The sequence below is a fragment of the Paramisgurnus dabryanus genome, chromosome 6 (assembly GCF_030506205.2).
Source record: "Paramisgurnus dabryanus chromosome 6, PD_genome_1.1, whole genome shotgun sequence".
Taxonomy (NCBI): Eukaryota; Metazoa; Chordata; class Actinopteri; order Cypriniformes; family Cobitidae; genus Paramisgurnus; species Paramisgurnus dabryanus.
This window is the reverse complement of record NC_133342.1, coordinates 24936224-24961135: the sequence shown is the minus strand read 5'-3', so window position 1 is coordinate 24961135 and position 24912 is coordinate 24936224. Positions and strand designations below refer to the sequence as shown.

At 35.9% G+C, this 24912-nt stretch overlaps 2 protein-coding genes across 3 annotated transcripts in view; both read right to left on the bottom strand.

The window, feature by feature from the left end:
• Positions 1-19314, bottom strand: part of pde4ca (phosphodiesterase 4C, cAMP-specific a) — a 44253-nt gene extending 24939 nt beyond the window's left edge. The window contains exon 1 of one of the 2 annotated variants that reach the window (XM_065276311.2): positions 18838-19314. In XM_065276311.2, the coding sequence (XP_065132383.1) occupies positions 18838-19058 (221 nt within the window). In that variant the 5' untranslated portion in view covers positions 19059-19314. Of the gene's footprint in view, positions 1-3206; positions 3870-18837 lie in introns of those variants that run through there. The other variant, XM_065276312.2, reaches the window with a different exon arrangement.
• Positions 19315-22458: 3144 nt separating this feature from the next.
• mpv17l2 (MPV17 mitochondrial inner membrane protein like 2) lies at positions 22459-24743 on the bottom strand. Its single transcript, XM_065276309.2, has 5 exons — positions 24204-24743; positions 23841-24002; positions 23306-23382; positions 23086-23212; positions 22459-22936 (listed from the first exon to the last, which is right to left on the bottom strand). The coding sequence occupies exons 1-5, from the start codon at positions 24391-24393 to the stop codon at positions 22905-22907; spliced, it is 588 nt and encodes a 195-aa protein (XP_065132381.1). The 5' UTR covers positions 24394-24743; the 3' UTR covers positions 22459-22904.
• Positions 24744-24912: the final 169 nt, after the last annotated feature.

Here is a 24912-nt window from a genome sequence, read left to right as displayed (position 1 = left end):
CTGTGACATCATACAAGTGAGAGCGTTGTACATTCCCATACATTTATTATTTCTCAGTCCGCCACAAAATTAAAATTGGCCAACACAAAAAGATGTTTGCACATCGCTTGTATCACTAACGTTACCTCAGACTCACATGACAGTTTCTGTTCAAACACCGTGGCGTCAGCCGACGGCGCTCCGCTGAGACTTATTGAAGTTGCATTTAAACAAATAATGCTGACGTGCTCGTCACGAATGTTCTGCCACAAACTGCAAGTTTGGAAAAACTGTTATGGTGTCCCTGGTTCTTAACCTGTGGATGTTTGTTCGTGAGTTTGGGAACTTATAGCAGAGCACAGATGACAACATTTTTGCTTGAGACAGCGCAAGCTAGCCTAGCACAGGTAAAGCTAATCTACATTATAGCGATGACGCTGCAGTGATGATTCTATCAGACCAATCAGTGACCTACAGTGTTTACGCATCACGTTTGGTATCAGCTCGGGTCGCTTGGAACCCAAACTAAGGTGGTACGAAAAAAAGTATCGGGTACTACGTACTGCACCCAATGGAAAAGCTCCCAAAAGTAAGCTGACCCGACCCAAACTAAACTAATCCGTGGGGTACTATGCAATGGAAAAGCACTATATGCGTATATGCACACCAGTGCCGACAGGTGCCGTCTGTCCACGCCACCCAGCTACGACTCAGGATGTTGCTCAAATCCCTGTCGCGCCACAGAGTGCCACTCACATAGTTTAACATTATATCATATTTGTCCCAAATCATTAACGATTAACATTGGCTGCAAACGTATATTTAGCATTTTGAAGTAGACCCTATCTGACGAAGCTTGTGCTATTTAATGTGCACTTCCAGTTTATGATACCTCCGAGTTGTCCTAGTCGCGACTCGACGTGGCGCAACGCTGAGCTGCGCGGCCGGTGTGCAACCCCCTTTAGATGGCGGCGTTACCGGAAGCTAGTTATTTTCGTTTATAAAGTTTTAAATATGGATATTTCTACAACAAAATGGCACGAATTACCCTCAGAAGGCCTTTGTTTATCCCCCTGCAGCCATTTGGATTTATTTTGTGAAGGATGGATGCACATTTTTTTGGACTTGAAGGACGTGGACCTCATAACTTTACATTTAATTAACTGATCTAAACATTTTCTAAAGTAACTGAAAATGTGTTAGTCTGAAAAATGATGGACATATGCATCTCGGACAGCTTGGGGGTGAGTAAATCATGGGTTTAATATCATCTTTGGCCGAACAAACCCTTTAAAAGTGTAAAATCAAAATTTGATAAACAGGATTGCAATTAACAGACAAATGTGATGTAAAATTCAGGGGTAGTTCACCCAAAAAATGTTTACTCACTCATGTGTCCATCTTCTTCTTTGGTCTTTAAAACCAAAATGCTGATTTTTTTTTTTTTTAAAGTGTTGTTTTACGTTTTCTAGATATAAGGGGTGTGGACTGTTACCAACCCAAGCTTTAAAAAGTATGTGAAAATGTCACCATGCAACACATGACGTATAGTCCAAATGTCCTTAATGAATACAAATTTGATAAAAGTCAAACTCTCAAAGTAGGAGAAAGCAAGAGAATTGTTGAGATGAATTCTTTAAACATATTCTTTGGTCTCGTTCTAATTTAAAGCAACATTTACCAGTCTCATAAGAAATGCATTATATGATCTCATGAAATTTAGCACATTAATAAAGGCAGATTAACCAAAGTTGTGTTATCAAAATGTGTATAAAATTTTACCATTAACCTTTGTGTAATACAGTATCTTAGTAATATGCTACCTCTTACTGAAGTTCCTCTTACTCGGTTATAATAAAAGTTTTATTTTCTATCCAAGTCTCAAACTCCCTAATGTTCTGTACTTTATCAGATAACACAGATCTGGCCTTGGAAAATAAACGGTGAAATGGAAATGGGAATAAACCACGTTTTTTATCTGTAATCATCCTGTCAAGATAGACATTGATGACTATGCAAGTGGGAAAAGTATGTGTGTGTGTCCAAAAGGAGGAAACTGTCTCTGGCTTGGTCTATGCTTTGCTGAAACAGTGGGAGGACAGAAGCTTCATGGTACTCTTTAAATCAAAATCCCATTTCCTCTCAATTTAAAAGCCTCATACTTCCCTAACAATATTACATCTTTACCAGCAATGGCATATCCTAAACATTACAGTTTTTTGATGACATTATTTATTATGCTCTTGTCAAACATTTATAGCTTTGCTAATACAACTAATTCATACAAGTACATGTACAAATTAATTTTTCATCCAAATAACTCTGTCCATCCAGCAGTAGAAAGGGACGTTGATAATGTAAGTGAGTCACAAATGACAGATAATTACACTTTAAGTGTCAGTTACAACAATAGAAGAATAATATTAAAATATTCTTCCTCTTACAGGTTAGAGTACTTGCAGAATTTGCATGCACATGTTAGTCTGTTCAATTGGAGTATAGGAAAAGTTGCATGGGCAACATGGGCAAGTGCTGCTCTCATTTGTCATCATGATTTATGGTGAATCAAAACATATTATACTCACAAACTGACTCTTTAAACAGCAAGTCTGTGTGTACAGTTACGGATGAACTGATTTCCATGTTGTAATACAATATGTGAAATCAAGTGAAACCAAGTAATGTTCACAATCACCGACTGCCTACACAGAAAAATGCAAAATCCTGGCAAAAATGCTCTTTTAATATATATTATTACAGTTAACTCCAGTCACACAATTCCTAAGGCAATCTGAAAAAAAAGAGTTTCTAAGCAGGTCACAGGATAAATTATGCCATATAGTAGTAAAAGATTATTAAAACCACCAAATCACAAAATCATCTGGGAAGGTTGTAAAAAGCAACTACTTATCAATAAACTGCACAATTGCAAATTAATAACCAGTAAATGTACAAAACAACAAGATTTATTGAATAGCATAAAACAATATATACAGTTGGGTCTAAAAGTCTCAAACCACATTGAAATTCTGGGATTTAAAATGTAATAAAAAAGAATTTTCAAATGCAATAACTTTTTTCACACCACATTAACTAATAAAGTTTTTCATTCTTACACATTTTTCTCTTTTGGATAATTTTTACTAGTGGCTTACATATTTAGACCCCACTGTACTTTTCAGTAATGCTGTCTAGAAATGCCTACATAAATGATCAAAGCTTATTACCGCCTGCGTTTTTGCACAATGTCAATGGGTCTGTTGACAGCACATGGGGATCCACACAAACTCCAGATCCGTGGGTTAAGTGCCCGATCAGCTGAGAAAGAGAATCCACAGTTTGCCGGCACACTCATCTTGCCGGCACGCTCATGCAGTGATCCAGTCCGTAACGCTATCCCCTCAACACCTTCAACAATACTTGAAAAATCACACAGGAGCCCGGTTTCCTTTCATTCTTTCTATTCATTACTCGTGGATTGAAACAGTTTCTCGCCGCCTTGGGTAAGAACTACAAAAAGAAAACCAGTAAATGATCCACAGTCTTCTTTAACCAGTCCATTAGTTTTCATCTCCTGCATGACACATCTTAGAGTGAATGGAGATATGAGTCTGAGCGACGGACTGCGTCACAAGCCATGCTTCACTATAAAAGCATGTGTGACTCAGACAGCAACTTTAAAAGATGCTCAGGAACATTTACACATGGACCTTCTCCTTGTTGGCCCCTCAATCATTTTTACACCTTCTCGTGTGGAGACCCTAAAGACTGTCGTCTGAATGATGGTATCTGAGACCTCCGTCTCTTTTTGATGTTGTGTGATAGCCAGGTTTATGTAGGAGAGACAGTGCCATGTCTATTTGGCCCACACAAGCAAGACGACTTGAGCTTGCCTTACTGCATGCTCCAGAAAGAGGGCGGAGCCAGGAAAACATAGTTCCTGCCCCTATGAGAACATTCAGATGTTAACCCTTTTCTTACCACCTCTGGCTCATCAAAGCAAGATTCCAAAAGTTCCCAATAAAAAGAAAATGCATTTTCAGAACAATGCCTTGAACATCCATTGCCATGTTTATGATGTAAAAGCAGTATCGGCTCCAAATATCGGCTCAAGAAAATCGTCATCGGCTAATGCTGATGAAACAAAAAAAAAATCGGTATCGGCACTAAAAAAAAAACCCATATCGGTCGATCCCTATATAGGACTTTATCCTAAATGTTAGCATATAGCATTAGCTAGCATATAACGCTTACTCAGGAGTCACAACTTTATTTTTAGCATTCTATGGCACATTTACCAAGATAACAATAGACAACACTTGCACCTGGTTTTGCTGCCAAGAACTGAAACAGACACACACAGAACTTCCTGAGCCAACATTAAGGTCCCTAATCTTCATATTCGCTCTGATGGATAACAAGTTTAGTATGGGATCGCAAGAGATTTACACCTATTCACTTGAGACCATGTCTATGAGTACTGAATTACCACGACCATTGCAACTGTATTTCATTTCAGTAAATAAGGAGGCTTAGCTTTTTTCTCTGTTGCAAACGTCCTTCACAATGTACTTAAAATAAACAATAAAACTGAAATATTTTTCGTAGTCTCTTGGGGCATATTTTTCTCTACTTCTTCTCATACTCCCAATCCAAAGTAAAAGGCCCAGGGGTCTTATTTATAAAACTGTGCATAAGATCCTTACTAAACGTCTACGTACGCACAAAAGCCAAAAATGGTATACGCTAAAAAATATTAAGACTTATAAAATAAAGCAATGTTCCCTTTATAAATGGCAGATCACCTGCAAGTGTGCGTACATGAATCATCCTCAGATCCCACCCGGCAAGTCCATTCTCCCATCTAGTTAGTTTTTTATAGATCACAACATTTGCGTGGGAAATGGCGTACGCACGTTTCTAGACCCGTTTTGTGCATACGCACGTTTTATAAATGAGACCCCAGACCTCTCAGAATCACAGAGATAGTTTTCAAACAGTATACAGTTATTTAGAAAGCATCCCTTACAAACTTTGCTTTACAAACCCCTTACACTGCATTGCTCCTTCATTGCACTTAACTTGAAAACTAAACACAAGGTACCCAGGATGGATTGGGTCCAAAGTATCTGTAGCAAGTTAAAAAGGTATTTTTCTTTCTTCTTTAAATTGCTTCCCTCAGCAGAGATTGTCAGGATATTGTTTCATCCTAATGATCAGGACAGCATGAAGGTTGACAAGGATCTTTGAAAAAGATGTTCTCGTGTGGAGTTATCACGTTTGGACCATTTCCATATCTTTATCACAGGAGTAATCTGTGACATAATCCCGATTCAAGAATCAGAATGCAATTCCTTTATCATTCTTACACAAAAAGTAAAAAATATGATATATGTAGTTTGGACTTTATTAATTTAAACTGGACAAAACCCTATTACACAAATATTTCAGAATAGGAAGCACAGGACCATTCATGTATCATATGAACATCATTCACCGAGTTGATAATCTGTTCTTTTGTTAGAAAGTGCAGCCAATGGCCAAGTGTATGTTGCTGACACAGTTTTCATTAAGTTTTTGGAATCTGCTTTAAAAATATCTAATCCAAGTATAAAATTCGACTCGAATCTATCCATTTTAATAAATCTGACAAAGAAATGTAGAAAACATGTGAATGTCAAACAATCAAACCAATTGGACTGATCAGGTGCTGTACGTTAATATAGTCAGTATGACAGTGTATAGTTATTTTAAAAGATTAAATAAAACTGTTTTTCATAGCAGAATAAATAACCAATTACTGTGATGGATTAAAACTTACAATAAAAATGAAAGTTTCTTCACAGATTACCATGTGAGGAATTAGAGGTCAAGATGTAATGTCTGAAGCATTATTTTTGGCTCTGAAATATAGTAAAACATTCCCGTGAGTTCACCTCAGCGCTCGGCTTTTATTTTTATTTTATATTACCCTGGGTTACAGTATATTCAGACTGTTAGGCTTTGTGTCAGTGTCCTGGAAACCTATCAGTTTTAGATAGCAAACAGACCTCAATGTTTATGCCTGGTGAATGTCTCTACTGGGCTGGTACTATACAGCAGTATATATGATATGAATTAGTTCTACATGTATAGACACAAAGTCTTTTTTCTTTTCATACTGTATAATAACATTTTTTTTTTTTTTAAAACAATTACACCTCAAAAGGTAATGGGTATGGCTATATGTTAGACATTAAATAATTCATAACAGCCTATAATTAGTATAGTATTGGTCATGGGATGTCTTTATGTGGTCTTTTATTGCTTATGAAATGTATGCACTGCATGATTCCACTTTATTTATAATGATGATGCAGTACAGAGCACAAATCATGGCCATGCCATTACTTGTAGAGATAAGCAATAAATTACTATTATAGGGAGTCAGATTAAGTTTTTGCTAGTTTAACAGTAGGGATACAAGCTATCAGTAGAGATATTAATTGAGCTAAGATTATTAGGGAGATGATGCCATTAAAGGAAAACACCACCTTTTCCAATATTTTACTATGTTATTACCTCCACTTTAATGAATGAACACATACCTATCTTTTTTCAATGCGTGCACTTTTGATCTTTGTACAGCACTTCTTGAATGTGTTAGCATTTAGCCTAGCCCCATTCATTCCTATGGCTCCAAACAAAAGTTTTATTTTGTGCCACCAAACTTACTCGTGTAATTACTCATGTAAATAGGAAAGCTATGGAAGTGTTTGGTGGCTTCTAAATTCATCCCTGTTTGGAACCATAGGAATGAATGGGGCTAGGCTAAATGCTAACACATTCACGAGGCGCTGTACAAAGATTAAAAGTACACGCATTGAAAAAAAGATAGGCATATATTCATTTGTATAAGTTGAGGTAAGAACATAGTAAAATATTGAAAAATAAAAGGTGTTTTTTTCTTTAAGATGACATCACAAGCTTGTCACAATTTTAAACTACATTGCTAAAAATGTAAAGTGATAACTATTCATTGAATGATTGGAAAGAATTGTGTAAAGGGGAATATTTCTAAAAATATAAATATTATTATTACCATGTCATAAAAGGGTTGATAGTTAGTTATTTAAAACTTTAATGTGTTATACCCTGTATTGCATTATGCAAAAATATATAATGTATTCTGCAGACATATGAATGTACTTTCAGTACTTTTATTCAGAAAGACGTATTGTATTTAACATTAGACTATTGCATCCTCTGCTGGAGGAACATGTACAACAACCGCACTTTAAACCACACATGCTCAACTTCTTTTTATCTGCTCGCCCAAGACATAAGCAACATTTTTCTTAAAAAACAAATAACAGAATATGATACAGGATTTTCCACAGTTTAAGATCAGCAATATGCATTATAAATGCATTTCTCAATAGCAATATTTTACCAGCAGGTGTCAGCAGCCTACAATCTAAGAGTCCAAATCACCCAAAAAGAAATGCTAGATAAAAACCTCCTCGGACAGCTTCTATTAGTTTGCTGATTTATAATGGACCGAGAGCAGACGGGTCAGCAAAGTTCCCGTCATCAGAGATCAATGAGAGGGGAAAATACAAAGCACACTGACGCACGCACACAGTGACTCCAGTCACAGAATCAGCCTTTATCGACTATCCTGAGCCCTGAGCTTTTATTTTTGGGTCCTATGGATAGTGACACTGTTGCCCTGTGATTGGTTCACCTCAATTGACTCAACTGAAATGTGTGATGTGATGAAGAAGCAGTACTGACCTTAAATTACAAATATTCAAGTTAAGACATAGATGATAAGCACTCAATGCAAAATATAGTAGATGCAATTCTAGTTTAACAATGAGAGCAGCATTCAGCACATCCACAACACTATGCCATTGTGCATTAAGTTAATTTTATTACAGAATAAATGTGTGAGAATGTCAATAAGTGTGTTGTTGCCATTCAAAACAAATTGCAATATAGACATACTGTAGTCTAGACATGGCACCATCTCAGCTGGTGTCGCTTTATTAATATGGTACAGACCAATCTGAAAGATGAGAATGTAAATATTCGATCTTGTTTTGGTGCCGTAATGCTCCACTTTCTCTGCTTTATATGACTATTGTAGTGAGACACATCTAGGAAACAAGTCACAGCTTTGTCCCGCGGGTCCCATGGAGAATAAGAGCGTCTGTGAGAGTCAAAAGCTTCTCTTATAAACAGTGTAACACAGTGATATGCTGTGACAGGTCTCATAAAGAGCCATAGATTTAAAAGTGGTTTCTCAAATGGATTACAATACATATAATACATTTATATTAATCCAGATTTCCAAATGGATTACAATCCTCTACAGGAACAAAAATGCAAATAAGATATGGCAATAAAATCATTGCACATGCTAGCCATCATCATGGTTATCATTAACCCTTGGTAATCTTTAGACAGATGAAATGTGTAAACTACATACAGAAAATCTGTGAAATTAACTGAACTAAGAGTACAACAGTCTTCTTTGTAGATATTAAATTAGCATGGAAAGGGCATGGAATATAGTGTTTACAATCCCAAGGTCATAAGTTCAATTTCCAGGGAACACATTAGATACAAATGCATACCACAAATCCACGGTAAGGTTTATAAAAATGCCTAAATGTAAGTTAAATACTTAAATTGTATAGAGTCAAGTAGTGATGTGTCTGACTATCGTGACTTTTGCCATGGCTGTTCCTGAACACCCCCACAGGCAAACATCAACAGATACTGGCCAAGCCATCGATTCTCTATCTCTAGCGGCCTTAGGCTGTCCAGACCTTAGATACAGCAGCTGCACATTACACCAAACAACAGTCAGCTCTGCTTTCTGCCAACCACGAAAACTTAGTAATGATACCATTATTTTGTGAGTTCAGAACCCCCACATAGAGTAAAGAGAAACGTTTAATGCTAAACAATCTCTCTCCACTAGAAGATGCACTTATCATTGTTTCATAGCTCATGTCAGAAAATAATGGCAATGGGAGCGCTGGTTTGCATTATGTGGACAAGCCTTTCACTTTGTACACAAAATGTACAAAACGTACCAGTGTTCTTCAACAAGGGAAACACAAACAAGATACTAAGTATTTCAAAAGTGTTACATTTGAGCTTTAAAAGTTTCCATAACACCTCAAGCGACACCATCAGACAATGATGTTGCCGTTTATAAGATAACTTCTTTAACTGCACTTATGAGGCTTGCTTATACATACCCAATGCACGAGTGCCGTCGTGTCGAATAGCTGACCTGCATTGTCTTCCTGGCGAAACGAAGATCTTTGCTCATTGCAACAGATGATTAGATTTACTATCGAATGATATTGCTTAACCAAACAAGCTCTTCTGGCTATAAACACAACTACAAGCACTTCGGCAGATTTCTTTTTGGTTTATCCCAGATCGACATTATGCATTATGTCCAGTGTGTCCAGCTGCTGAGAAGCATATTGGTGTCAAAATCCTACAGTCACTTAAATGAAAAACATCCCAGCAGAGGGATACAAAGTGTTTCTCTTGATTGCTTAAATGTTATCCAGATGCCAGTTCAGGCTGTTCTGTCTCCAGAATGATAACAACTCTTATTAAAACCTAAATCATCCACAGGATATAGGATCAACTATAATGCAGAAAATCCAAGTTGCAAGTCGGCAGGAAATCGCAATGCTCCTTATTCGGCCTGAATGTATCCCACAAAGTTCTAGGATATTATTATTTTTATGAATTCAAATTTCTCATAAACAAAAAAATTTTATAGATAACCCTAAGCATATGGTGCCAAAACAGTAAAAGTTTACCTAAAATATTTAATTAGCTGATTGATTCTTTGAAAGAAAGCTTGAAAATGTGTAGGAAAAAATGGTCCAAAACAGAGATGAGAGGCTCATAATCCTATCAGGTGCTCCGCCACATGTGCCATCACATCCAGATGCCTGGTTCCAAAAGTCCTGAGACTAAACTATAGCCTGAAACAACCAGTCTTTGACAGAGAGAGAGAGAGAGAGAGAGAGAGAGAGAGAGAGAGAGAGAGAGAGAGAGAGAGAGAGATAGAGAGAGACATAGAGAGAGAGAGACTATACAGGACTGTTGCATGTGTACAGTATATAGTATTTCAGTTTGCTATAGGTGTGGTGCCATGACGCTTAAGATTTGTCACTTGCTGCTTTACTTGGAAATTCAAATTGTTTATTGCTACTATGCCCTGCTTGTACATATTAGTGGCCTATTTTTTTAATAAAAACTTGGCATTGCATACAGCTAAATAATGAGATTGTATATGTTGCTAAATCCCATTGATAGCTGTGTGTGAGTACTACAAATATTTATACTAAACTTTTTCTGTGATTTCATTAAAGTAAGGTCTTTTCTGACAGCGCTTTGTTAATGGTTTAGTTTAGGAAATGGGATTAGATGTGTTGTATTAATGTCATGAGATAATACAAGAGAAAATATCATGCAAACCTTTTACCTGCCAAGTTCCAAACAAAAAAGAAAAAATCTATTCAGCTCTACCCCGTTTTTGGACACAAAATCAGAGGCCATATTACAGAAACGTCTTAAGTGGATCTGAAAAGTGCAATGTTCTAAATGGGATCCAGATTTAAATCACCACTGCTACTAAACAGATAAGATAGGAATTTGAGATAGGATGTATTTGTAACGTAGCCCCAGAACCTCAAAAGGATGTTAAGCAAGTTTTCTATTATTACATTTTCTGATGAATGAGAGTTTTCCTCTTATGATTAAATAAACTACTCCAGGAGGTAAGAAGAGAGTTTTGTTTATGGATAAGGCATGGATGAAGAGATGAGGGCTGAGGAAAACACAGCAACTCAGATTGTTAATGTTGACTAAACAGTCTTTATAGATAGATTAGCACATGACAACAAAAAGCACAAGAAGAGGAGCCATGAACTATACAAATATATAACATTAGCAAATATATCGTACTTTTAGCATTTTTAAAAGGATTTTAGCCAAAAATGATGAAAAACTATATTGCTTATTGTTCCTTCATGTTAGCTAATGTTAACAAAAACAACCTTATTGTAAAGTATAACCAAATACTTAAATATGGCTAACACAGTTTAAATGTTAACATAGTTAATGCATTATCAAAACTTTTGTACTAATAGGTCTTCTGAATAAGGGGTAAAAATTAGAATTTTTTTTAATTTGTGAATTGAATATTGTGTTTTGTGTGTGTGTGTGTGTGTGTGCGTGCGTGCGTGCGTGCGTGCATGCGTGTTAGATGCTGATTGTATGGTGAGGCCAAAGACCAATTTCCTGTCGCAGCTGGACAATAAAGAACAAACAAACAAACAAAACAATCATGACCTAACAATGAACAATACTTAAACATTTATTCATCTTAGTTCATGTTAATTTCAGCATTTACTAATACATTTTTTAGATCACAAGTTGTAACTGAATGAACTGAATTAGGGATGCTTAACGATTAATCGCGATTAATCGTTAGCAGAATAAAAGTTTTTGTTTACATCATATATGTGTGTGAACTGTGTATAATAACTTTGTATAAATAAATGTACACACATGCATGTATATGTTTTAGAAATGTTTACATTTGTATATACATTTGTATATTTATGTATAATTTATATTATATATAAATACTTAATATATAAAAAAACTTCTTAAAATTATACATGAATGTGTTCATATATATATATATATATATATATATATATATATATATATATATATATATATATATATATATATATATATATATACACATACATATTTATTATACACAGTTTACACACACATGTGATGTAAACAAAAACTTTTATTCTACTAACGATTAATCGCGATTAATTGTTTAGCATCCCTAAACTGAATGAACTAACTGAATGAATGAAACATAAACAATATAGGCATTTGCTAACGTTAATAAAGACTGCTAAAAACTACATAGCTTATCGATAGTTCATGCTAGCTCATGCATTTAGAGAAAGACACCTAACCCAAGCTGCTCCCGACGAGCTGGATGGTGCCTTGCATGGCTGACACCGCCGTCAGTGTATGAATGAGTGAGTGAATGGGTGAATGTGAGGCAACTTGTGAGGCAACTTATAAAGCGCTTTGGATGGCCATTGGTCTGTAAAAGTGCTATATAAATGCAGTCGATTTACTGTAAATAAATACAAACCTTACTGTATAGTGTTACCTAAATAAGAAGTAATATGTTATCTAAATAATGTTTATTTCCTAAACAGCTGAATAAATTACATGACAAAAATTCAGAGGAAGTTATATTTCCTCTCTAAAAAACATTGTGCAACTTCATTAACATGCAGTTAAACAACTTTTTAAGTGCTGCTAGAGAAACCAATTCCTAAACCAATTTCCTATTCTATGTTGTATTGTTCTACTCTAAAATGGTACAAAAACTGTGACTGGCAGTACCCTTAAACAAATTCCTAATATATACGATTTAGGTACAGAGATATGTAACTTTGAGGTAATAATATGTATCTTTTTGGGTACTAATATGCTCCTTTCTTCCTTTTTGAAAACGTACTGCCACAGTGACAGCTTTTGTACCTTATTTCTGAGAGTTTATTTCCTAAAACATTGGTCAGACTGAGCTGCTTAAATCTTTACAGAATTTAAAAAAAGATCCAGGCTAAATTTGAACGATACTTTTCAGAAAGACTTCTCAGGCCTAACAAATCTGCTATTATTATCTTGTTACATTTGTTTAAACCCACTTCAGTTTCTGACATTAAAAGTTAAATAAAGTTTATTGCTCTGATTTAGTTCTGTGGACAGTATTTTGACAGATAAATGACTTGTTTAATCTTTCCTCATCCCACACCATCCTGCCATAATTCTCCAACAGTGCATTTCTTAATTCTTTAAAACCCTTGACACATTTTATGAGAAAAATCTGTGCAGTATTGAAAGTCAGATCTGACCTGGTTGTAGTTCCACTTTACACAGAACCAGGAGAGAAGCTTAAATTTCCATTACATATACACTACCGGTCAAGTTTTAGAACATGATTAATTTATATTTTTTTCCACATTACAAAATAATAATAAACTCGTCCAAACTATGGCACAAATATATCTGTGGGAATTATGTTGGTGACTAAAAGCATCCAAAATAAATCAAAACTCTATTATCATCTGAAATGCAGCCAATTTTGCCTAGAAATTGCAAACCCGTACTTGTGTCATTAAGTTTAAATTTAGGATGAACTTTTAAAAATATCGAAGTAGTTCTCATTCAATCTGGGCTCGCCTCTTAAGTCATCTATTTCAAAAACTGTTGTTTTCTAATAACAGATATTAATCTGTTTGGCACATGCATGTTTGTGTCTACAAAAGCAATTTCAAGCATTTAACCATACACCTTCAGATAAAAAGATTTTCAAGATAGTTAACATTTCAGTTAAGTGTTTCAAAACCGGTATGTTCCCGAAACAGAACAGGTTGACTCTTTCCATTGACATCACACAAATAAGCTGACGTGAACACTGTGACCCATATGTAAACGTTTCAGCTGAAACACTTGAGATTTTGCAGAATAATTTTATGATAAACAACTTCTGAGGTCACTGATAACACCTTGTCCAATTACAAATCAGTCAATAAATGAGCAATATTTATGTCATAGATATAATCGGCAGACCTCAAAGGATGTGTTTTTGGGTGTGCATGCATGCATGCATGTATTTGGGGATGTTTCCAGTGTTGTGTGTCAGGCTCTGACTTCCTCAAATGTTAACAGAATTCAACAGACACCGAAACAGAGGCTGTATCACATCCAAAGCATAAGCATTGTAGACGTAATATAGCCCTGTTTTTTAAATTGAAGCTTTAAGGATTTGTTGAACTTGATATGCATCAAACTATAAACACATGCTATTATATAAAGGCCACTGTTATTACAATGTAATACATTACGTTATGTGTCATGTAAGCTTTTTGCTTCAAAAGTGCAATCTTAAACCACAGAAAAACGTACTGTATGTCTTTACTGATATTCACCGTTTGTTGAAACATTTGCTATGCTGTAAGAACTGAAGTCTGAACAGCCATATAGTAATGTAGCAGTAAGCCATAGTAGATAATCTATCAAGTACTTGAAACAGGTCTTGTTAAAATACATTTCTGTACAATGAAAACGGTTAAGGCTACAACTGTAGAATTTACAAACAACTCTGACAAACAAGCAAATACTACTATACAGATATGCTGCTGACAAGGATGTCTTTCAAAGTATAAAGACATTAGCATAAATAATTATCCAAATGTTTGTCAGTGCTACTGTAGATATGTTTTGTCATGTGCTTCCTACTGTAATATGCAAGCAAACTGGTTTTAGTCTATTCAAAATACTAAATACAATACAAAATACAAAATACAAAACTATTCAAATATATTGCCAATTTACTAAATCAACACAACTACCTTGAGCTACCCCCAGACCAGGTCGATACAGATCCTTACGGCAACAACTCGCAGTGAATGCTCAGGTTGCGTTAAGTATAAACACCTAATAATATAAACACCTCAAGTCAAGATATCCTCAAACACAAAGAGATCTTTTTAAAGACTCTGCACAGCAGACAAACCACCTTATAGCTAGAAGTGTTACCATTGATACAAAAACGTTTAAAGCACACTGTAAAAAGAATACTGTGAAAAATACAGTAACTTGCTGGCAGCAATTAGCTAGTAAGTTGCTGTATTTCATTTCACAGTATTCTTACTGTAAATGTAACTGCAGTAAAATTAAAATTACTGTGAACTCTTTTACAGTAATAATCACAGTACTGTATTTCATAACTACTACTGTAATAGGGATTACTGCATTTATTTTGTGTACTGTAAAATGAAGACACTGTTTGTCACAAAAATGCCATTTATTTTCTCACTTTAAATTACAAAAATTCATAAATTAAAAATAGCATAGCATACATTTTTTTCAACATGTTAAATTTTTTCTGTGAACATCTCAAAACTATTTTGAACACATACATTTTTTTTAATATGTTAACATTTTTCTGTGAATATTTCATTTAATTTCAACACTTCATACAAAAACACTTTTCTGAACACACAAAACAATCAATATGTATTAAAATGTTTCTGGTAAATTACAAATGCATAAAAATTAAATTATTTACATTTACAGCAGGATTTCAAACCTGAATATTGTTTTTCTCCAAGACGTTTTTTTTTTCAGAACTATTATTCTTTTAAAACTGGACCTGAACTAGTTGACTTCCTGGGCTGGACTCTACCCTGTAGTGAAAGAAATTGACTATTAATGTAAAAGTTTATAAGCAAGACAGATGGGTTGATGACATATACATAAAAGTTTACTTCACAGTGTTTTAAAGGTGCGGTGTGTAATTTCAAGAAGGATCTCTTGACAGAAATGCAAAATAATATACAAAACTTAATTATCAGGGGTGTATAAAGACCTTTCATAATGAACCGTTATGTGTTTATTGCCTTAGAATGAGACGTTTTAACTACATACACAGAGGGTCCCCTTACATGGAAGCCGCCATTTTGTGCAGCCATGTTTCTACAGAAGCCCTTAACGGCAAACTTTTTTACTAAGTTGTCTCCAACTATGACATGTTTGTCCGGTGGCAGCTACCGTAGCTTCTCTATGTGTTTCAAAAGCAAGAGGTGAGCAGTGGACTGAGCAGTTGGTTGCAATTCACAACTTCACCACTAGATGCCGCTAAAATGTACACACTGCACCTTTAAATAAACAATTTTTATTTTTTATATGCTCTGTTGGTGGTTTGTGGAGTAAAATCTAATATTTATTATTTAATAACTGTCTACATTAAAGGCGGAGTGCATAATGTTTGAAAAACGCTTTGGAAAAGGAGACGGGCTGACTACCAAAACACACTTAAAGCCAATCAGCAGTAAGGGGCGTGTCTACTAACCGACATCCTTGCTGGGTTGCGTATGTGTGAGGCGGGTCTTTTAAAAGAAGGTCCAGATTCTATTGGGGTAGGGGCGTGTTTGTTTAGGTGATTTCAAATATCAACAATGGCTTTCAAACATTGTGCACTCCGCCTTTAATACTATTATAAAATTATACATAAATATCCCACATTTCTGCCACAATACCATGTTTACAGTTAGTGATACAACAGTGAAATTTATGGTAAATATTTGTTGATTTGTGAATGGAAAAGTATTGTTTCACTCGACGCGCCAAACACATATTTTGAAATGACGAACCACACACATGACGGGCTACATACATGTTGTGACAAACTTTGCATCGTGCGCCCTCGAAAAAAGAAGTCACCGGCCGCCACTGCATTAGACTAGCTGTGCTGCTTTTCTACCATTTGCATGGTGAGTTAAATTAAACGTTTGATGTTTAACAATAGCACAACAGTTGATAAACAAAAATAAACACTTTAAAAAGTATTTTACTTATCGGGTAGTTGGTTAAAGAATGACTACTCAAATATTTGTTCCCATTCCTAGTCAAAACTATATAAAAAACACTATATATAAAAGTGCTTACCTCTGGATAAATTCCAATGTAGTGGCTGCATCATACATGGCTAGAGCAGAAGTGAAATCACAACGGTCACTCAATTGGAGGAGAACTCTGCCCTCGATGGAAAGCATCCATTTTTTGCCCCCAGAATGGACTCTCCTAAAAAATATTAAATAAAAGTTGCCATTGCACAGTATTCAATCTGATATGGTTTACTATTTTACATAAGCAAAATTTATTGAAAACACTAGCCCTACATAACTACCTATTAGATCAATAACCACTAGAGATTTTTGGAATGTATGTGCAAGATGACATAAAACTTTGTTCACACCACACAGTGACTCGATACAAATATGCTTTATAGATGAAGTAACCCTTAAAATTGACATCTATTGTGTATGTCGAATGCTGGGATCTTACCGAGCATGATGAGCCTTGGAGTGCTTGGCAGGGAAATCTGGGCCTCAGCATCTGTTTAGGTGGAAGTTTCCTGTAACACAAAATAAACAAACAAATAAAAACGATTAGAAATCACAAGTACAATATTCATAAGAGAAAAAGTGTGTCAATACTGTACAAAAATAACTTGCATCAACCAAGAGAAAAACAGCTTCTTCCTGTTGCATGGTTTCTGTGCACTTTAACATGTTTGATATATTAATATATATATAAATCATAGAATAAACAACATTGCTTGCATTTGAAAATCATCATGCATGCCAGTTCATGTAACTTATGTACCTGGAACGATGGTCGATGGCTCTTGTCTGCAGTCTGAAAGGAAAAAAAAGAGGTGAATAAAAGAACGAGTAAGATCTCGAAATATCTTAATACAGTGCGAGAATATTATAATAGTATAATATATATACACAATTTCAAACTATTTTGAATTCAGCAATGCTAACGTTAGGTACTCTTTAATCAAATAAAAAAGACGTTATAAATGTAATGTCGCCAGATAAGACAAATATTTATACAATATGCTCCCCAAAGTCGGGTATAACACTTCAAATTAGGCTATTAACAATCTAACGTTATAGTTTCTGCAGTTTGACCTCCAATGAAGTTCAGAAAAATCGTGAAATTATGAAAAATGTGTGTTACTGTGTTTTCTTTCGAATCGGCCCGCTTAACTTTATGTCCGTTTCCTCAGGCAGCAACGTAATCGAGAAAGAGAAAAAAACGAGAGATTTAAACGAATATCGCGCCAATAAATACAAAAATACACACTTTTAAATTAATTTTGGTTCACAATGCTAACGCTATAATTAAATTAAAGACGTTATAAATGTAATGTTGCCGTATAAGTCTTACCTCATATCTCCTCAGCTGCGTTTTCTTTCAGCTCGAGAGACTGGTTTCAGCCTGCGGAGGTCGTCGCACTCGCATATGCAGGGTCCATACGTCATCAACCCTGGGTTATTTAAGTTAACTGACCATTAGATTCGCAAGTCATAAGCATATTAAACAATTTACTATTAACTTAGAATAACAGTCAACTTTATAATTGTTAATATTCTGAAACAAGACAGTTTTGATGACGTATGCAGCCGAGAAATGCGACCTCCGGAGGCTGCAGCCTTCGCATTGAAACACGGCCAATTACTATTATTATTAAATTATTATCCTTCTCTAAACTAATGACGTTATAAAATGTTGCCAGACTAGAAAATATATCGAAATCATGCAGAAATATATATTTGTGGTAATAAAATTGCAAAATGCACACACGAGACGGGTTTACTAGGAAGTGTGCCGCTCATTACTCCTCTCTCTCAGTGCACTCTTAAAGTTGAACAAACAGGTGACTTTACAAGAGTAAACTTTGAAATTAAATTAGCAAATTTACCTTTCTGAAGTAAAAATTCTGATGAAAGTGTGGAATTTCGTAGCTTTCCTTGGCTGAAGAAAAAAATCCTCTAGAAATTGCTGTATTGTGATTCACAGAAAAAATATTTTTACTGTAGAATTTACCCGCCATTGAAAAAAGACCATGATGCTTTGCAGATCTACAGCAACTTGCTGTATACAAGTTCTACAGTAAGCATTTGCTCATTTTACAGTAATAATGCTGTGAAAACTACAGAAATTTGTTACAGTGCAGCCTTGTGATATCCTGTTACGCAAATCCCTGTGCCACAAGACTCCCGTGGAGTTGTGTCTCTTTTTGAAACGAAGCGTTCTGGTAAGATCACAACAGAGGTGAATTCAGTGCCAGTGTAACACTTAATCCTCGCCCTGAACCACATTAAGACAAACACCGGGACGTAACACAAGTTCCAGTGATTCAGATCCTACCTGGGAGTGTGAGCCAAAGTGAAGCGCCTTTGCAAAGCGATGCTGCGGTTCATCATCAGCCTCCGGAAGAGCAGAGGGGAATTGCGAGGTGAACTTCGAGGAGAGTCCCGCGGAGACATTTTTGGCGAACCGCCGGGAGAGTTTCCGTTAGGTTTCAGCTTAAGAAAAGAAGGCCTCTGAGGTCTCTCTTCTTCTGAACTTTCTGAGAGCATGTCACTCATGACAGCAGACTTCCTGCGTCTTCACAACTGTCTGAAGTGGGTAGTTGCGGCATGGGTCGGTTAGTTTCGCTGCTGCATCAACACACTAACCACAGAGCTGTGGGTCTACATCTTTTACCCTTCACCAGATATGAGAAATCCTGTCTTGCTTCACAGATCACAGACGCAATAACGGAGCCAGCCATCACAGCAGTGGAACATCTCTCCTCGTGAACTTGCTTTGTTTACATAACTTGAAAGCCTTCCCTCTAACAGACTAAATATGGAAGTCTGCTTTACAATGAGCCAACTCCGTGATAGAGCTGAATAAGTGGCCCTGCCTCCACATTTAGCATAGGACAGTCCAGTGTTTACTCTTCTATAATGACTTCCTGTACTGGTCCCCTGACATGTTAAAAAACCAACCACGGCTCACATACTAGTGCGATGCGTTTAGAATAAGATTTCCTTAGAGAAACGCAAATGCCTTTCACATGCTCTAGGTTTACTAGGAGAAGTCACATGAAAGCCCTGACTATAAAAAGACAAGTCAGATAAAGTCAAACAGAGAGCATGGCTAGTGTCACGATGACCCTCTATCACAGGCCCCATGGGCTTTGACTATCGTTGTGGTGGTGGGGGGGGGGTTGCTATGATATTTCAACCACTTGATGAGTTACATACAAAAAAAAGGGAAAAGAAAACGGAAGTTTTATTCGAAACAAGTGAAATAAGGCCTATTTTTTGTAGCGAGACTTATCTATCTCCAAGAAAAACAATAAAATTCCACTTTATAACTGAAGAAACCGTTTTCGTAAACTACATGTTATTGACACACGTTACTGACCGTTTCTGGTTTAAATGGTTTCTTGTAAAAATGTTAGTGTTATTTACACACTTCTATGTTGTTACAAACCTATATACATTTTTTGGGTTGGATGGACAAAAAGGAAGATATTATAAGAAATGTTTGTAACCATACCAAACAGAAGCACCATTCACTTCCATAGTATTCTTTTCTTCTCTTATTGAAGTGAATGGTGCTTCTGATTGGTTTGGTTACAAACATTTCTCAAAATATCTGCCTTTGTGTTCATCAGAACAAAGAAATGTATACAGGTTTGTAACAACATAAGAGTGAGTAAATAATGACACAATTATATTTTTGGGTGAACTATCCCTTTAACACACTATTGTCTTGGTTACTTTAGAAAGTAATTTGGCTCCCTCTGCTGTTTGTAAACGTTAAAATGTTGTTTTCAGTCTGTATTTAAATGCTAATTTTGTCAACAGCAACTAAATATTTACATTAAAATACAACTGTGACCTCCTCACTGGGCAAGCTGATCACTATTTTATTGCTTAGATACAAAATTCTTACTGATGTGTTGTTGTTGATGTATGTTTGTCATTGTGATAACTGTGTTAAAAGGCATCAAACATATTTCGCTAATGAAGATGATAAAATGTAATTTGTTACATTTAAAGCGAAATGTCATTGTACCTTACGTTATACCTTGCACAAAAAACACAAATGCACAACATAAAAATACAAACTGTTCTGGTTAAAATTGCTGACGTTCATGCCAGTATTTTGAAAACAGCAGGCACGACAAATGTTGGCCACGTGATACGTTATCAACTAAAATCTGTTTAAATGCGACCTTTACATGTACTTTGATGATCACATTATAAGATTGTGAATATAAAACAAGATGTTCTTCATTCTTCAACTGAAAAAAGCTAACCTGACCTAACCAGAATTCCGAAAAGCTGCTAATGTTTGACGTAAACTAACCGCACAGACACAGCTCTAGTCACATATTATTGAATGTGTATCAGGACTCTTTATACTAAGTATTTAAAAAAAGACCCAAAATGTCCAAAACAGACATTTTTAAACAAATAAATGGCTTACCAGGAACTTGGCAAAGTAGTGTGTAATGCTGCGTTCCAGGCAACCCGTAACCCGTAACTCACGAGTTCAAAACCACGCCTCACGACTCTGAACTGGGAGTACATCGATCTAGTACGAGTTCACGGGTGGGAAGTCACGGGTTTGACTGCCGTTCCAGTGCACTTTCACCGGTAGAAGGTTGTAAAAACACGAGTTACGGGCTGCCTGGAACGCATAAGGTCGTGAGTCGTGGTTTTGAAGTCGTAACTCACGGGTTTAAAAACCTGCCTGGAACGCACCATAAGACCGCCTCGAGACCTTTGGTGACCTCGAGGCTGAGCGTTTTGTTATCAGAAACTCCTTGAGCTGAGTAACGACGACGGGACAACCGAGGAAGCTGAAGGACACCGGAAGACATCCTCCTCACTTTATAGTGTTTGGATCCATAATTCCCCAGATTTACGGAGTCCCATTCTCTCTAAAATAAACAGAGCAGGTATTTAACCCACTTTAAAAGACACTTTAGTTATAGACAAAGTTTACCTTACAAAAACAATACCATGGTGTTCATCTTGAGAACAACGATGGCACTGATATAAGATGTCAGTAGATGTTTTTAAATTAAGTAGCAGCTTAAACATGCATTTTAGTCTGGAACCAAAAAGATATGTTTTATTATCCTCCAAGGTTCTGTTTTATTTAAAAATGAATAGTTTGCCCTGTTCATCAAGTGGTGATAGTCTGCAGTCATGGCGATTTTACACAGATGTCCAGAGAGAGGACAACACATTGTAAACAGGTACTGATGAACTGATACGACCTACCTCCGACTTCCAACAAGATTTTAAAGAAGAACTTCTCCTCATATTGTTGAAACAGGGGCAGCCCTTAAAAGTATACACTTAAAAATACAAAATGAAGAAACTTTAAGGCACCTGAAAAGGAAATTAAGTGCAATCCAGTCAGAAACTATAAGCGGTTATGACGCATCAACCACTGAACTTAATAAACAAATCCTCCAAATATGCAACAAATACCACTTACCCTAAATCTGGTCAGATGTATAGTGTTTTCGTTTGAAATGTATGCCATTTAAAAATATTCAGCACAGTTTAAGAGTTTCCATATTCTGGACATTTTTTGAAAAGGTTGTTTTCGGTGTTAAACCATGTGTGAGAATATCCTGTTAGAACACCTGTGTTTTATCACAGGGTTAAAGCCCCTATGTAGACAAACAGTGTCATGTCACTCTCACGCAGCAGGTCTGTGCTGTTAACAGCACACTGAAAGATGGATACCTTGATATAGGAGCAAGTCTGCTCCTGTGTAATTAGATTCATCCTTAAACCTCAAGCTTCAATGCATAACAACAAGAATAGGCTTTTATTCTCATTTTTTAAATAAATACTGACTTCAGTTTATTGTTAGATTCATCAAACATCAAAATAAATGTATTTTCCAACAAATCCACAAAATAGTCAGACATTTATGTCACAATGTCAATGAAGAGATCAGATACATTTCTTATCATTAAACACTAAATTGTTTAGGGAAAACCTTTACATATAAAGGCAATTCATGAATAACAACTCTGAGATGGCAATTGGCAAACAAATAGCCAGCAACATTATAACTAATGCAGTTTTTGCACATTGTTGTAATTATGCTTGACCAAAATCAAAGTATAAATTATTACAGTAAAAGATAATGGTGAAAACTGTATAATGTACAGTTATAAAATATAATTTGATGTGTTTTTAATTCTCATTCATGTAAACAATACACAGATTAAAAGCACTCTTTAAAAACATTTTAAACATCATAAAACAGCAAAAATGCCATATACCTTAGATTTCAAATTTAAAAAATTACAAAAAGAATTGTCCATTTATAATCTTGCGTGATAAGATGCAATTTAATTTTGTGATCATCAATGCTGCACTTTAAATGGTCCGTCATTTCTTCAGACTTCAGTCAGCATTTGTGGCTCCTACTTGGTCCCCTGTAAAACCCAGATATTATTATTTATCCGTTTTTACTTTCACATCCAATGAGTAAGCCAGGACTAAATAAACACAACCCTTGTGTTGTTTATTGATATAGCAGTACCTATTTTTTAAAAGTTGTTTATTATTATTAAACATTTCTTACTGTGTTTGAGGTAGGAGAGGTAAGTGTCCCATCCTAGAGTGATTATATTCACGTAAAGGACACGATACTTGGGTGGCAAGAAGTAGAAATTTACCATCTGAGCCGCTGGCCAAACACACCAATCTGCCTAAATAAATAAAGTTATGCAAAGCTGTATTAAAAACTCTCAGAATTAAGTTTTGCATTGTAACTCCTGGTTAAACGTGTCATGGCAACATACCTTGTAAAACTCCCAAAATTTGTTTCTGAATTCTGCCTGCGCCTCCGACAACGTGTGGCCCTCCATTACACCCATACCTTAATTTAACAGACAATGAAAATAAAATTACTCAAAGAATTAGGTCTAGTATAATTTCACAGTATTAAAGGGATAATTTACCCAAAAATGACAATTATGTCATCATTTACTCTCATGTTTTTACAAACCTTCTTTGTAAATTTCTTTCTTTGTAACCAAACTGATCATGAGCCCCATTCACTTCCATAGTAGGAAAAAATACTATGGAAGTGAACGGGGATCACGAACGGTTTGATTACAAACATCCCTCAAAATATCTTCCTTTGTGTTCATCAGAACATAGACATTTATACAGGTTTGTAACAGCATGAGAGGGAAGAAATGTTGAAAGAATTTTCATTTTTGGGTGAACTATCCCTTTAACTCGTCTTTCTGCTGTTCAACTTATTTATATAAATAAAAAAGCTGTGTTTAGAATAGATATTCTCAGAAATGGAAAGCAGCAACAACATCTTACCAAGAAAATACCAGGCTCCCAGTGCTGGAGACGCGACCAGCTGATCAGTAAGCACTTTCTTGCATACATTATTAATGCCATTGCCGACAAAGTATTTATCAAGCCACATGTACCAATAGTGCATAAAGGGACCCATGGAGCATCCGACAGCAAACATGCAACCTGTAGAGGGCGCAACACCATAAGATTTCATTTGATGAGTCTCGCGATACTTGCGTGACATAACGTTCACACGTCACAGTTAAAAACAAACTTGTGTTAATTCTGTATTAGTGCGTACATTTTACACACATATAGCTTAATACATACATTTAAAAACAAAATCACAATAAGCCAAATGTGTGAGCTTTGTTCGTTTGTTACCTGTACGGAACCAATCACGTGTTCGGCCAGGCGTCCTTCGTGTTTCTCTGGTTTGCTGGATGAAATCACCAGTTGCTAGCATTCCTCCACAACTCACCGTGTTGGTTACTATAAGAAATCTTCCTCTGAAAAGCGGCTTCCAGTAACCCGCGATCCGGATGAGAAAATCCTTACTATGTCGCGATATCATGTTTTGTCCGATTCAACTCAAGAAGTATTCAATAAAGTGCAAACGATCATTCAACGCATGTCGGCTTCATTCGCTAAGTCTGTTCCTTGAGGTTAAGTGATACACAGTAACATTTTTCTAACTTAAAATGGAAACAAAAACATCTTGCATAGATGAAACATACGTTAAGGGTTTTTTGCGTTCTCCCCAAATTTACTGAAATAAAGAGTAAACGGCAATTTTTTCTTACAAGATATTCTGCGGTGAATTGTCGTATTTAGATGTCATTTTAAGAAATAACTAACAGCAACCCCCAGAACTGCCTTCCAATGAGACGGTAAAGAGTCACGTGGGTAGTGTTGGGAACGGAGTTGCGCTCACAAGCATCAAGATTGCGTCAACATGCGCAGAACGCAGCTTGACCCCTATCAATAGAAGTGCCTTTTTCCTTTATTTCAATAGCATAGGTCCAGTCAGCATTTTCACCCTTTGGGTTTTGTTTAACAGTGGCTTTTTATCACTTTGTTGACCAACCGAATG